This window comes from Oncorhynchus mykiss, chromosome 13 (genome assembly GCF_013265735.2).
Source record: "Oncorhynchus mykiss isolate Arlee chromosome 13, USDA_OmykA_1.1, whole genome shotgun sequence".
NCBI classification, from domain to species: Eukaryota; Metazoa; Chordata; class Actinopteri; order Salmoniformes; family Salmonidae; genus Oncorhynchus; species Oncorhynchus mykiss.
The window spans coordinates 25,439,331-25,455,379 of NC_048577.1; the positions used below are offsets into that span (position 1 = coordinate 25,439,331).

Here is a 16,049-nt window from a genome sequence, read left to right on the forward strand (position 1 = left end):
AAAGCTTGGCTCACACAAACAATGCTCTTTCGTCAAGAAATATAAAGTTTTCTCAGATGCAAATATAACTCAGTCCTGCACAACTCACTTGATAAATCCAGCAGTCAACAAACTAGGCGTCAGCGTGAATTTCCCTTCCATTAACACAAGCCTTGGCTCCCGCAAAGTATGCACTTATCCCTTCCTTCCTTGCTCTCTCAATCATCGGCCACAGACGATTCCGAGCTTCTTTGTCAAATGCTGTCAGATCCTCCTTGAACCTCAGGTGGTTGTTTTTCTTTTAATAGTCATTTTTCTTTGCACTTTTCCATGTCATATCCATCGCTGTCCTGGAGATGAATCTCATGATCACTGGTCGTGGTGTCTGGTTGTTTTCCCCATCTCTCAGCCTACCCTGTCGGTGCACTACATCCAGAGAACCTGCAACAACATTTCGCTCCTCCTCCGGGACTATTGCCCTGCAAATGTCCTTCACTCTTGCTTTGATGTTCTCGTCAGATTTGTCTGCTATTCCATAAATTCGAAGATTCCATCTCCGACCATACCGGTCATTCTCGTTTACTTTTGGCTCCATTTCAGTGAGTTTCTTCTCCTGCTTTGCAACCTGAATGTTCAATGTTGCGTTCTGCTGCTTCAGAGTTTTTACTTCCTAAGCATTGAAATCAATCGATTTCTTCAGGTTAACGATGCTGGTAGTGTTCTTTTACATCATGATGTCATCTGCGCTCCCTTTGATGTTAGCCGTGAGGATGCGGACGATGTTGTCCTGCAGCTGGCTCAGTGATGGTTCACTTCTCAGCTTCTTTGGAAGTTGCTCCTTGGTTGGGGTATTCGGGTATGAATCACATTCACCCCCTTTTTTACAAGTTTCAACAACGCCTCTTTTCTCCTTGGAAGTTTCAACATCCATTATCTCAGCAACAGTTTGGTCATATCCTGATTACATGCTACTAGCTATGAAGACGTTAGCAGGCTAACTTAACTAAACACGCTGAAACTTTTCGATAGCTAGCTTGTTCGTTGGAAATCGTCAAACATAAATATTCAATGGTATGATTAATTACAACATTATTCAAAATAGCTACATTGTATGGTTAGATATAAAATATATTTAAAAAAACGAATTGCACCTGGAGCCTAAAACTATAAACTGTGAGAAAACCCTAAAATTGTTCCTCCGCTAGAAATGTCACCCCTTCTCATGCCATCCTGAGCCCCCCTCCACACGGATGCTGGTGGTGGAGGCTCGCTCCAGACAGGAGCGTTATCCTATTTTTACGGTCCGCATGGATCATCAGCTAGACTCAGCCGCGGGACGTTTTTTTGTTGATGTTTGGTGGCCAAAACATAATTAAAAATCATTTGTAGACTGCAAATTGACCGCAAGAAGCCCCAACATATATAATATTTGACAAAAAAATATTATAATTTCAAACCTTGCTTGTGATCAAGGCTCTCTATTATGTGTGGTAATTTGGGAACATAATTTTTTTTTTTTTTTTTTTTACCAGGTAAATTGACTGAGAACACGTTCTCATTTACAACAACGACCTGTGGAATAGTTACAGGGGAGAGGAATGAGCCAATTGTAAACTGGGGATGATTAGGTGACCGTGATGGTATGAGGGACAGCTTGGGAATTTAGCCAGGAAACCGGGGTTAACACCCCTACTCTTACAATAAGTGCCAAGGCATCTTTAATGACCTCAGTGTCAGGACACCAGTTTAACGTTCCATCTGAAAGACTGCACCCTACACAGGGCAGTGTCCCCAATCACTGACCAGGACCCTGCTTAGCTTCAGAAGCAAGCCAGCAGTGGGATGCAGGGTGGTATGCTGCTGGCAAATTAAATCAATTGGAGCTGATTTACTGGTGTTTTTAGTATTGTATGTCCAACAATGAAAAACATTTAAATTCGTTAATATAAAAAATTGTAATATAAATAATATAATATACGTCGGGACGCGGGCCGCCAGTTGGGGAGCCCTGAGTATGGGCTAGCTAGCAGAAGGCAAGTGATGGAGAGAAGGCCAGCCTCAGTTGGACCGATTGCGTTAGCTACCCATACTGAGCCCATACGTATGTGTATTTATTCATTTTCAGGCGTACAACTTTAAGTCCGTTATATTCTTACAGCGTGGGTTAGCGTTAGCTTGTTCATTCTCGTGATGGATGCGCAAATATCAGGCGGGACCGGTGTTGGTACAACCGCTAACGTTAGATCAAATTTGCCTAGCGTTAGATCAAATTTGCAAGGACCCAGTTCAGGTAACGGGAGAAGGATGACGTCCAAAAAAACGCGTTCAAAAAAGGGGAAAAGAAGAAAGAGACGGAGGAGTAAAAAGACGAAGACCAACAAAACACCACCATATTTACCACCGGAGGTAACTTGACTAACGTTAGCTACTGTAGCTAGCTGCAGCTTGCTATCAAGTTAATGTTAGTTGGCTAGCTAGCGATATTATCCAATGCTAGGCTAGCCAGAGCCTAGCTTTTTACAAATTCTGACATTATTTTAGCTAGCTTCTGGCAGATGCTGTCGTCTGAGCTTTTTCCATGGTAAGAAAACTTTTTGGCCATACATGACGTTGTTATAAGCAGGGAATGGGCATTTGTTTGTTTGTTGACAACAACAACAGCTGGCGTTCTCACATTACAATGTTGTGTCGACTATGTTGTGTCGTGATAGCTTGCTGTGTGGGTAGTTTTTATTCAGAAGTACATTAGTCAACAGGGGTGTGTGCTTGTCTGTCAAAATACAAAATACAGTATAGGCACACCTTTTCAAAACATGTCCTTCCCTCTGTTTCTCTCAGGCTGAAGAAGGAAACATTGAATATAAGGTACTAGTATACATTTCTTTATTTTTGCATGCCATCTTCCCTTTCACCTGTAGCTAGTAATCAAAAGTCAAAACACATCCATGTATATGCATGCACGCTCTCAAACACGTGGTTCACTTGTTGGACACTTCTTGGTGGTGAAGTGCTGTCCCGTGCTCTAACTTCACTGCAGCTGAAGTTGGTGAACCCCACACAATACCGATTTGAACACCTGGCCACCCAGCTAAAATGGCGTCTTCAAGAGGGACGGGGCGAGGCAGTGTATCAGATTGGGGTGGAAGACAATGGTCTGCTTGTCGGACTGTCAGAGGGAGACATGAGAGCCTCGCTGAAGACCCTACGGAGGATGGCAGAGAAGTATGTCACTACCTCATATGCAAATGTCACCAAAGACACAATCTGGGGTATTTTCTTCTGCTTAATGGTCATTTCAATTATTCATTGATTCTTGAAGAAACTCGTTTATAAATGTCTAATTTGACAGTTTGCCATTGTTACTGTATTTAACAGGTGATAAATGTGATATCTCTGCCTCATCAGGGTTGGTGCTGACATCACACTTCTACGGGAAAGAGAGGTGGATTACGACTCAGACAGAAACTGCCGGAAAATCTCAGAGGTTCTTGTCCGAAAAGTTCCAGACGACCAACAGGTGGGATAAACAGCACATTGTCTTATTTAAGGGACAGTTCTAACTCTCCTGGCTCCTTGCACATATGCGACGCTCCCCGGAGTCTGTGGTTCAAATCACTTCTCACTGTCTCCTTCTCACCTATCTCCCATTCTTTATTTTCTGTCTATCAATTAAGCATTAAAATGCAAAAGAAGAGTGACTTGTTTTGCACTCAATTATATAAATGGTCAATGGTAAGCTGTACATACAATGAAGGATTTCTGCCGCGCCGATCTGCTGTAATTTCACTGCTGTGTTTCTTGTGTGTGTATGAGAGCAGTTCTTGGACCTGCGTGTGGCGGTACTGGGAAACGTGGACTCAGGGAAGTCCACGCTGTTGGGCGTGCTGACTCAAGGCGAGCTGGACAACGGGCGAGGCCGGGCACGCCTCAACCTCTTCAGACACCTTCATGAGATCCAAACGGGCAGGACATCAAGCATCAGCTTTGAGATTTTGGGCTTCAATAGCAAAGGGGAGGTGGGTAACTGCGTCTTATAGGTGACAAGATACAGAAGGAAGGATAAACATGCATGAGTTTCCCCTCCTTTGAGCAAGGACATAAAAAAAATGTATTCCTCAAAAACTACAAAATGTATTCCTCAAAAACACAGACAAAAAAGTAATAACACAATAACCTGTGTAACAGCACAAATCTTCCATTTGTTACTAAGGCCAGAAAAAATTGATTCACTGTTTAACGGATTTTCCCCCCAGAAAAGTGAGGTGAGCGAGATACATTTTTTTATTTAAAAAAAATCATTATAATTAGGTGGATAAGGAATAACAGTACTTTACCACATTGTCCTAGGCTATATGGACATGGACAATAGGCAAAATATTCAATTTCAGACTGATTGTCACGGCTGACTAGGTGTGTAGGTAGGAATCAGGTGCAGAGAGTTCCAGGGGAAAAATGCACTTTATTCCGGCACCGAAAATGGTAATGCCCAAAACACAGGGCGCAAACGCTGACCAACCCAAACACAGGGTAAACACGGTCCGGAGCACAACAACACTTATGACACAAACGTAAACACAAAAATAATCCCGCACAACAAAGGGTGGGTTCCACAATCTTAAATGGGGAAACAAATCAAGAAACACAAATCGGAAACAGGTGCAACTCATAAGACAAAACTAACAGAAAAGGGAAAAGGGATCGGTGGCGGCTAGTAGGCCGGTGACGACGACCGCCGAGCGCCGCCCGAACAGGCGGGGGAGTCAACTTCGGCGGGAGTCGTGACACTGATTTTCAGATTATTATTATTAATACACATATTAACATTAATGAACATTATTCACATAGGATGTATAATGGAATGCAATATTCTATCATATTAAAAAAATTATATTAAAAAAAATAAAATAATGTATGAATATTTATATCTACTTAATTGTATAGGCTAACAAATTCAAGAATGATTGACAATAAATCATTGTAATCAAATTAAAATGTTGATGCATAATAATGAGTTCATTACCTGAATGCATCTCTATAGCCTTGACATTAACAGAATATTCATACAAATCTGATTAGGCCTCTCATAGAGGAGGCCTTGTAGAAAGAGGGTCAATCAAGTTAGGTCTGCCAAATTAATGTAGCATTGGGAAAAAAATACATAAATTCAGCCATCCAACTTTAATCATCAAAAAATAAAAAATTGGTTTATAACATGCACAATTAGAAGCATCAATCTATATAGAGCAAGCGTGACTAAATTCGAGCCCAGTAACTTTGCTCACCGCATCCTCCTTCGATTGTCTCATCTGGATGCCACAAAAAGCCCCCACCTGCTGATCTGCACGAAGTGTGTGCGTGCCACTGGCGATGTACTTTGGACATGCTAGTTGTTCTCGGCGGCGGGTCATCACTTCAAGCGCATTCCGTTGTGGTGTTATCGGTTGGCCTACTGCTACTGGTAATACCAGTAGTTATGAATTTCAAATCACCATACAGCTGACAAACTTTGATTTCATCAATCATTTTTTACTTAAATTTGGTTGTCCAAAATACTATTGGCTTGCACTGCGTCTTTGCTGATGAATGCCCTGATCTCTGGCCAGAAATGAAACATCTGCACGTCGCCTGCAGGTGCGAGCGTGTGTGTTTCACTGTCCAATCCGAGGCTCGAACATGACCCGAGTGCGTGATTTGAGGCTGTTTGGTCTGTTGGGCATCAATTTAGGAAAGCCTCGAGGGAGAGCGGACAGTGCATTATAAACAAATAGCCGCATATATTGGACAAAGAATAACACATCTGAATGTATTTATTTTTTTGGTGTGGAGAAAAGTGAGGCAGAGTAATTCAACTTTGCCTGGCCTAACCCATAAAAACAGTGTAACAACACACAAATTAATTGAACTTCCTCTCATGTGGCTTTTGAAGGTGGTGAACTACAGTGACTCCCGTACAGCCGAGGAGATTTGCGAGAGCTCTTCTAAGATGATCACCTTCATTGACCTGGCCGGCCACCACAAGTACCTGAAAACCACAATTTTTGGCCTCACCAGCTACTGCCCAGACTTCGCCATGCTGGTGGTCAGCGCCAACACAGGCATAGGTAAGCCCGATCATATAGCTATAATAGCTATAGTTTGTGCGGGCCTTGTTAGCTTCTACAAGATTTGTTTGGTCCAGCAAGCTATGAAAAGTGATGTGCGTTTAACTACTTATGTGACCACTGACTAGGGTTACAAAGTTGGCGTTAATTGCAAATGAGGTCATTGTTGATTAGATGTTTTTCCATTAATCTTCTCCTGAACCACATGGTCTATTTACAAGAAATTCATGGACACCATTTTTACTCAAGTATAAATTACCAAAGTTTCCTTAGATTTCCAAAATAATCAGTAAATTACCAACATTTCTGAAGTCTGGTTACTTTGGTAAATTACTGGGAGTTTTATGACCCTACCACTGACCCAACCAGATAATATTTTCTCCCTCTTAGCTGGCACCACCCGCGAGCACCTGGGCCTGGCCATGGCACTAAAGGTGCCCATCTTTATTGTGGTCAGCAAGGTGGACTTGTGTGCCAAAGGAACAGTGGAGCGCACAGTACGCCAGCTGGAGCATGTCCTCAAGCTGCCCGGCTGTAACAAAGTGCCGATGGTGGTGGCCAGCCCAGACGACGCTGTCACAGCCGCCCAGCAGTTCGCTCAGTCCTCCAGGTATCTGCTGAAAAGGAGAAAAGACCTAGAAGGAAACTGGAATTGAGATTCACAACCCAATATACACCACATAGGCCTTTAGTCCAGGGTGACTAGAAAGGAATTGACTTAGCAAGCGGCAACGTTGTTTGTATTGGTGGGGGGAAAAAAATCAATACAGTTACATATTTTTGACGATATATTGTATCGTTTTGACAATATCGCAATATTATTTTTGCGATAGCTGCACCAAAACTCCAGTATGTTTCCTTCATAGCTTGTTCTCCATCTTTTTAAATAGGGAGCCAATTTGTTTTCTACACTTTTATTTCCATGACTGATCAAAACATGTTTTCTCATGGCTCTCGCTTGTCCCTCTGCAGCAGATATATGGTGAGCAATATGTTTGGAACATCGAGTCACAATAAAAATTGCTGTATCGAATCGCAATACATATAGAATTGCAAAACATATCGTATCAGCGCCAAAGTATCATGATAGTATTGTATCGTGAGGTCCCTGTCAATTCCCAGCCCTAGTTATTTGACCTAAGTCTCATTTAAATATCAAGGGACAAACTAAGTTAGTGGGCAGAATTTGGCATGGGACATCAAAATAACGCATTTTCCCAGGTGTAACTAATTTTATGGAAGTCAGATAACCAGGTGAGAAGTTTTTTTAGACTTTTGAGCAACCATAAAAATAGGTCTATCTGGTTGTTATTTGGTTATCTGACCAGATAACATCCAAAATATGACAGCTTTATGACTTGATGTATCGGATGTCTCCTCAACCAGAAAACCAGTTGACATCCAGAGAATGACGTTACGATCACCCAAGCCAATTTCTTTACACAAAATTACACAATTCCGACAACTTTTTTTGACGTTATGCATAGGTTATATTCTGGTCGTAAAAGTCACCTCATGCCCACTTTCGCTACGTGTACAGTCTGTGCTTGAGTGTTCAACCCTGGTGTGTCCCTCACGTTGTCTCTTTGTGCCGTAGCATCACACCCATCTTCACCCTGTCCAGCGTGTCTGGAGAGAGTCTGGCCCTGCTTAAGGTCTTCTTCAACATCCTGCCTCCTCTCAGCAACAGCAAGGAGCAGGAGGAGCTCATGCAGCAACTCACTGAGTTCCAGGTACTACACCTGCTTATGCACACACACACACCCAGACACATTAACATATACAATTATTGTGTGAATTATGTGTGTGCATGGACACTGTGTGTGTCCATGCACACTCACAACTAGCACAATAATACACATACACACGCTTGTGCAGAAACAACGAATATATTACACACATACACACACTCTTTACAAACACACCACACCCATCCAAACGCATGCATGCATTCATGCACACGCATAACAAAACATACACCCACACATGCATTGCACACATACGAGATGTGAACATGCACTTTCACACATTCAGATTCACGCCCAATATTCTGTATCAATGCTAGCAAAATATACCTCCTCATTCCTCTGCTTGTGAATATAGGTAGATGAGATCTATACCGTGCCAGATGTGGGGACAGTGGTGGGAGGAACTCTCTACAGGTCAGTTGGCCATACAGTGCCTTGCGAAAGTATTCGGCCCCCTTGAACTTTGCGACCTTTTGCCACATTTCAGGCTTCAAACATAAAGATATAAAACTGTATTTTTTTGTGAAGAATCAACAACAAGTGGGACACAATCATGAAGTGGAACGACATTTTTTAACAAATCAAAAATTGAAAGATTGGGCGTGCAAAATTATTCAGCCCCCTTAAGTTAATACTTTGTAGCGCCACCTTTTGCTGCTATTGCTTGGGGTATGTCTCTATCAGTTTTGCACATCGAGAGACTGAAATTTTTTCCCATTCCTCCTTGCAAAACAGCTCGAGCTCAGTGAGGTTGGATGGAGAGCATTTGTGAACAGCAGTTTTCAGTTCTTTCCACAGATTCTCGATTGGATTCAGGTCTGGACGTTGACTTGGCCATTCTAACACCTGGATATGTTTATTTTTGAACCATTCCATTGTAGATTTTGCTTTATGTTTTGGATCATTGTCTTGTTGGAAGACAAATCTCCGTCCCAGTCTCAGGTCTTTTGCAGACTCCATCAGGTTTTCTTCCAGAATGGTCCTGTATTTGGCTCCATCCATCTTCCCATCAATTTTAACCATCTTCCCTGTCCCTGCTGAAGAAAAGCAGGCCCAAACCATGATGCTGCCACCACCATGTTTGACAGTGGGGATGGTGTGTTCAGCTGTGTTGCTTTTACGCCAAACATAATGTTTTGCATTGTTGCCAAAAAGTTAAATTTTGGTTTCATCTGACCAGAGCACCTTCTTCCACGTTTGGTGTGTCTCCCAGGTATCTTGTGGCAAACTTTAAATTAAATTTTTTATGGATATCTTTAAGAAATGGCTTTCTTCTTGCCACTCTTCCATAAAGGCCAGATTTGTGCAATATACGACTGATTGTTGTCCTATGGACAGAGTCTCCCACCTCAGCTGTAGATCTCTGCAGTTCATCCAGAGTGATCATGGGCCTCTTGGCTGCATCTCTGATCAGTCTTCTCCTTGTATGAGCTGAAAGTTTAGAGGGACGGCCAGGTCTTGGTAGATTTGCAGTGGTCTGATACTCCTTCTATTTCAATATTATCGCTTGCACAGTGCTCCTTGGGATGTTTAAAGCTTGGGAAATCTTTTTGTATCCAAATCCGGCTTTAAACTTCTTCACAACAGTATCTCGGACCTGCCTGGTGTGTTCCTTGTTCTTCATGATGCTCTCTGCGCTTTTAACGGACCTCTGAGACTATCACAGTGCAGGTGCATTTATACGGAGACTTGATTACACACAGGTGGATTGTATTTATCATCATTAGTCATTTAGGTCAACATTGGATCATTCAGAGATCCTCACTGAACTTCTGGAGAGAGTTTGCTGCACTGAAAGTAAAGGGGCTGAATAATTTTGCATGCCCAATTTTTCAGTTTTTGATTTGTTAAAAAAGTTTGAAATATCCAATAAATGTCGTTCCACTTCATGATTGTGTCCCACTTGTTGTTGATTCTTCACAAAAAAATACAGTTTTATATCTTTATGTTTGAAGCCTGAAATGTGGCAAAAGGTCGCAAAGTTCAAGGGGGCCGAATACTTTCGCAAGGCACTGTATGTCATGTTGATACTCATGAATGGAATGATAATGGATTTATTTAGCACTGATTGTTCACCCAAATTACAAAATTACATATTGGTCTCCTTACCCTGTAAGCTGTCTATGGACAAGGTCTGACAGCAATCCTGCTTTAGTTTAGTTTCCCTGGCACTGTTTTCAAGTGCTAATGTTTTAGCATTTGTGGCACAAATCCCATTTAAGTCATGTTACCGATATTATAATTTTTCGGGCATCATGTTCACATCTATAGGTGACTTTGTTGAGCTTTTTTTTAAGATCATATCAGAGGATTTGCTCAGTTAAGCTTTTAGCAAATCAAAAAACAATAGAAGTCAATGTACTGCAAACTGTGTAACCCTGAATTGCTGCTAAAAATTATTTGCCCTGGAGAGTTCCCACTTTGACATATCATAATGTTTTTCCTCCCGTTGACCCGCGGACAGTGGGGTGTGTCGCGAGGGGGAGAGGCTGGTGGTTGGCCCTACGGACGAGGGCCGTTTCCTGAGGCTGAAGGTGGGCAGCATCCATAGGAACCGCTCGGCATGCAGGGTGCTGAGAGCCGGCCAAGCCGCCACACTGGCCCTCGGCAACTTTGACCGCTCGCTGCTCCGCAAGGTCAGAGGGTTCAGCCACAACACAACTGCACTGCATGTGAATTTTCAGGATATTTATCTATAAGATACTGTTCTTTCCTCCCCATTTTCTATGTTCTGCCAATCACATCCCTTAATATGACTGAACATTGCAGGGTCACAATTGGAAACAGGATGACTGCACAAACTGCTCATGGTTATGATACTGTCATCTGTCCTATGTTTTGTGTGTTACATGTGAAATCTCAAGTATAGGTAGGAGGTCTGTGTAGCCAACTATGTTTTTGTTTGTTTCTTTTTGAAGCACTCCAGACAAGAAGTTCCCTCATGGGAAATATAAATCTCTTCTATAAATAAAGTAATTCTAAAATGGATAGCTATCAGTGATAAACCTATTTTTGTCCTTGAACACTCTTGACACAATGTCCATGCACACTCATAACACAATATAATACATTTCAACTCAGTTTTTCACAATTTAATCCTAGTAAAAATTCCCTGTCTTAGGTCAGTTAGGATCACCACTTAATTTTAAGAATGTGAAATGTCAGAATTATAGTAGAGAGAATGATTTATTTCAGCTTTTGTTTCTTTCATCACATTCCCAGTGGGTCAGAAGTTTACATACACTCAATTAGTTTTTGGTAGCATTGCCTTTAAATGGTTTAACTTGGGTCAAACATTTCAGGTAGCCTTCCACAAGCTTCCCACAATAGGGTTGGGTGAATTTTGGCCCATTCCTCCTGACAGAGCTGATGTAACTGAGTCAGGTTTGTAGGCCTCTTTGCTCGCACATGCTTTTTCAGTTCTGCCCACAAATTTTGGATGGGATTGAGGTCAGGGCTTTGTGATGGCCACTCCAATACCTTGATTTTGTTGTCCTTAAGGTATTTTGCCACAACTTTGGAAGTATGCTTGGGGTCATTGTCCATTTGGAAGACCCATTTGCGACCAAGCTTTAACTTCCTGACTGATGCCTTGAGATGTTGCTTCAATATATTCACATCATTTTCCTGACTCATGATGCAAGTGAACCAGTCCCTCCTGCAGCAAAGCACCCCCACAACATGATGCTGCCACCGCCGTGCTTCACGGTTGGGATGGTGTTCTCCGGCTTGCAAGCCACACCCATTTTCCTCCCAATATAACGATGGTCATTTTGGCCAAACAGTTCTATTTTTGCTTCATCAGACCAGAGAAAATTTCTCCAAAAAGTACGATCTTTGTCCCCATGTGTATTTGCAAACTGTAGTCTGGCTTTTTTATGGTGGTTTTGGAGCAGTGGCTTATTCCTTGCTGAGCAGCCTTTCAGGTTATGTCGATATAGGACTCGTTTTACTGTGGATGTTGATACTTTTGTATCTGTTTCATCCATTATCTTCACAAGATCCTTTGCTGTTGTTCTGGGATTGATTTGCACTTTTCGCACCAAAGTACGTTCATCTCTATGAGACAGAACGCATCTCCTTCCTGAGCGGTATGACAGCTGCGTGGTCCCATGGTGTTTATACTTGCATACTGTTGTTTGTACAGATGAACGTGGTACCTTCGGGCATTTGGAAATTGCTCCCAAGGATGAACTAGACTTGTGGAGGTCTCCAATTTGAGGTTTTGGATGATTTCTTTAGATTTTCCCATGATGTCAAGCAAAAAGGCACTGAGTTTGTAGGTAGGCCTTGAAATACATCCACAGGTACACCTCCAATTGACTCAAATTATGTCAATTAGCCTATCAGAAGCTTCTAAAGCCATGACATCATTTTCTGGAATTTTCCAAGCTGTTTTAAGGCACAGTCGATTTGTAAACTTGTATGTAAACTTCTGACCCACTGGAATTGTGATACAGTGAATTAGAAGTGAAATAATCTGTCTGTAAACAATTGTTGAAAAAATTACTTGTGTCATGCACAAAGTAGATGTTCTAACCGACTTGCCAAAACTATAGTTTGTAAACAAGAAATTTGTGGAGTGGTTGAAAAACAAGTTTTAATGACTCCAAACTAAGTGTATGTAAACTTCAGACTTCAACTGTACATGCACAAACAACTCACAAATCATATGCAGTCAAAATGTATTCTACTGTTGTTATAAAACCAGTCCCACAATGGTTGTTCCTTTCCCATCTCCCAAAGTACTTATTGGTGCGTGTGTGTTGAATAGGGTATGGTGATGGTCAGCCCGAAGATGAACCCCACCATCTGCTGGCAGTTTGAGGCGGCCATCGTCCTTCTCTTCCACGCCAAAACATTCCGTCGGGGCTTCCAAGTGACTGTGCACGTGGGGAACGTAAGACAGACGGCTACCGTGGAGTGCCTGCATGGAAAAGTTAGTAATACTAATTATAAACTGGGTAGTTAGAGTCCTGAATGCTGATTGACTGAAAGCCCTGGTATATCAGACCAAACTACTTGTTTACTGTTCTAATTACCTCAGTAACCTATTCATAATAACAATAAGGCACCTCAGGGGTTTGTGGTATATGGCCAATATACCAAAGCTAAGGGCTGTATCAAATCAAATATATTTATATAGCCCTTCGTACATCAGCTGATACAGAAACCCAGCCCAAAACCCCAAACAGCAAGCAATGCAGGTGTAGAAGCACGGTGGCTAGGAAAAACTCCCTAGAAAGGCCAAAACCTAGGAAGAAACCTAGAGAGGAACCAGGCTATGTGGGGTGGCCAGTCCTCTTTTGGCTGTGCCGGGTGGAGATTATAACAGAACATGGCCAAGATGTTCAAATGTTCATAAATGACCAGCATGGTCCAATAATAATAAGGCAGAACAGTTGAAACTGGAGCAACAGCACGGCCAGGTGGACTGGGGACAGCAAGGAGTCATCATGCCAGGTAGTCCTGAGGCATGGTCCTAGGGCTCAGGTCCTCCGAGAGAGAGAAAGAAAGAGAGGATTAGAGAGAGCATACTTAAATTCACACAGGACACCGGATAGGACAGGAGAAGTACTCCAGATATAACAAACTGACCCTAGCCCCCCGACACATAAACTACTGCAGCATAAATACTGGAGGCAGGAGGGGTCAGGAGACACTGTGTTGCGTCGTGCCCAAGAACAGCCCTTAGCCAGGATTTACTGGCCATATACCACACCCCCAAGGGCCTTATTGCTTAAGTATACACTGCCTCAATATGGGCCGCGTTCAGTAGGACACAACTTTGTGCAATGTTCAGATAGAAATGTTATTATATAGAACAAACATGCCTCTCTGTCATGTAGAGAAAGAGGAATCAGGTCAGCTCTATCCATAACATTTCTATCTGCAACGTTCCACAACTTCTGCCTACTGATTGTGGCCCTGCTGATTTATGCGTCAACACGAACCGTTTTGTGTCCCCTTCCCTGTTTTCACCACCAGGAGGAGCTGCGCACAGGAGAGAGGGCTGTGGTCTGCTTTCGCTTCATTAAACACCCCGAGTACCTCCGCATGGGCGCCAAGCTGCTCTTCAGGGAGGGCGTGACCAAGGGCATCGGCCATGTCACCAGCCTCCTGCCTGAGTCACATGACCAGAACCAGATCCATGACCAGAACCAGAGGGAGATAGAGAAATAGAGAGGAGGAGAAAGGAGGGAAGGAGAGGAAATTATAAGCTCTCCTGAACATGTATCCCCCTCTCAGAGTAAGTTTGTGTGAACTGCCGGCGCCGGACGTCATCCCAGTAGATTGTTATTGAACCACACACTAGTATTTTAATCCCCATTTGTGTGTATCTAAGTGTGTCTGTACTGTACTTTCCACATCTGCCCTTTGTGCCATGTAGAGATGTGAAGCCCTATTGAAACACTTGATATTTCTCAGTGGTGGATTCTGGAACGAATGCTTTGATGAGTGTGGGTAGAGGCAACGGTCGGTGTCTTAAATCAAAGTCTGGTGACCTCGCCGAAGGCAGGCAAAGCTTTCATCTAATCTGCTGTGGATTGCTTGAAGGAACCATTCCCGTCCCTCTCTTGGTCATTTCATAACAGATGCAATAGATCAAATGCCTGCTCTCCCTGTTTTACTATACTGGACAATGTGGAACGTACTCAGCATACCCATCCGTTGGAGGTTTAAAGGGATAGTTGGCTTTTTAAAAGTATTAGGTCATTGTGGACTTACTTAGGCAGGATTTCCCAAACTCTGTCCTGGGCCCCACTCCCCTTGGTGCAAGTTTTGGTTTTTGCCCTAGCAATACAATTAACCAACTCACCTTCAAGCTTTGATCATTTCAATCAGCTGTGTAGTGTTAGGGCAAAAAAACAAAGCGTGTACCCAGGGGCGGCCCCAGGACCGAGTTTGGGAAACCCTGACCTAAGGCGTTGTCGTTTTTAAGTTTGTTAGCTTGTTATTTACCAACATCCAGAATGGCTAGCATGTAGCAATGCTAGTGTAAACAGGTTGTATCAGTTAGCATTGCTTTCAAAAGCATGAGCAAAGCAGGGGAGTTGACCAGTGGTGGTCCTGTCTGCAAATGAAAGAGCTCTTTTACCATGCTTTTGAATGAAAGTTTCCTTATTATGTGGTTTACTCTGCACTTCATTCGTCTTGGTTAGTATTAATGAAAAGTAGACTACGTGCCGCCCATTTTGGTGGCGCAAGTGGCACTAGCACCAACCGTAAATGCTGCCATGCTAATTTTCCAAATGTCAAATTCAACTAAGTCTGTAGGGCAGCAGTAATGTGTGAGGGTTGACAATGAGCAGAGTCAAGACTCTTGGCGTAGTCAAGAGACTGTTGGATTGCAAACCCGTTCTGAAAGAAATGCAGGGGCAAGTATTTTAAGTGATGTGATGTAGCGACACGGCTTTTTTTTCATGGTAGCGGACACTGCTTTTGTAACCCTGTTATAATGTCAACCCATTGAACCCAATGCTACAGGTTAGCAATGGGTAACCTAAACAGGTTTAAACTATTTATACTGTGTCATAGCTTCAGGCTCATCTGTGTACAAGGGAGCTTTGTGCAGCCAGATACCCATGTGGAGTCTGCATGCTTAATAGGGACTTGTGAAAATCTTGTCAGACAAAATGGACTCCTAAATTACAAATATTTATGGAACTCTTGACTTTATCCCTTATCCTTCACGGGGTTGTGTGCAATTATAACTAAAGCATTGAATGTACTGTACCTGAACTTCTAAATACCATATTGAAGCACTAAAATTGTAGTGGGAGATGTCGATTTTGCACTTTGTATTTTTTTGAAATAGCTTCTGCATGTTTGTGTGCATGCCAGATGTTACCGAATCTAGTCCGGGAGAGCTTTAAGGTGTCCAGTAGTGAAACACGGGATTCAATTTATCATGGTGTTGATGCATATTGAGGTCTTGGTGACCACAGATGTATGCTGTTTATTCAAGTATCAGCTGATCTTTACAGTATCTTCAAATGTTTACTGTCATAGGAAATATACCAATTTAGTACAGAAAGCATGCAGAGCACTTTTCTTTTAGATGATATATTCAAATATTACAGGTATTATTAGCTTCTATTCGGTTGAGACAAGTGGCACGTTTGCAGTATGTGTATGTATTGCATCAAGGTTGTGTAAATATTAAACATGTTTTATCATGACGTCCATAGAAACATCAAAAGACAAAGCTTTTTGCATA

At 42.4% G+C, this 16,049-nt stretch overlaps 1 protein-coding gene across 2 annotated transcripts; it reads left to right on the plus strand.

Moving 5' to 3' along the window:
• The first annotated feature begins 1,784 nt into the window (after window positions 1–1,784).
• Window positions 1,785–16,037, plus strand: LOC110486054 (GTP-binding protein 2). Of its 2 annotated transcripts, none has more exons than XM_021557370.2 (12): window positions 1,785–2,385; window positions 2,818–2,844; window positions 3,017–3,201; window positions 3,385–3,496; window positions 3,798–3,995; window positions 5,906–6,080; window positions 6,471–6,690; window positions 7,678–7,813; window positions 8,184–8,242; window positions 10,293–10,464; window positions 12,603–12,767; window positions 13,817–16,037. In XM_021557370.2, the coding sequence occupies exons 1-12, from the start codon at window positions 2,170–2,172 to the stop codon at window positions 14,009–14,011; spliced, it is 1,860 nt and encodes a 619-aa protein (XP_021413045.2). In that variant the 5' UTR covers window positions 1,785–2,169; the 3' UTR covers window positions 14,012–16,037. The 2 variants fall into 2 exon arrangements, with proteins under 2 accessions (XP_021413045.2, XP_036798268.1); XM_036942373.1 differs by lacking the exon at window positions 1,785–2,385 and adding an exon at window positions 2,415–2,560.
• Window positions 16,038–16,049: the final 12 nt, after the last annotated feature.

Coding starts and splice junctions, on each gene's coding strand:
- LOC110486054 (XM_021557370.2), top strand. CDS start 2,170: ATGGATGCGCAAATATCAGGCGGGACCGGTGTTGGTACAACCGCTAAC. Junction 3,497..3,797: donor AAGTTCCAGACGACCAACAG/GTGGGATAAACA, acceptor GTATGAGAGCAG/TTCTTGGACCTGCGTGTGGC. Junction 3,996..5,905: donor GCTTCAATAGCAAAGGGGAG/GTGGGTAACTGC, acceptor TGGCTTTTGAAG/GTGGTGAACTACAGTGACTC.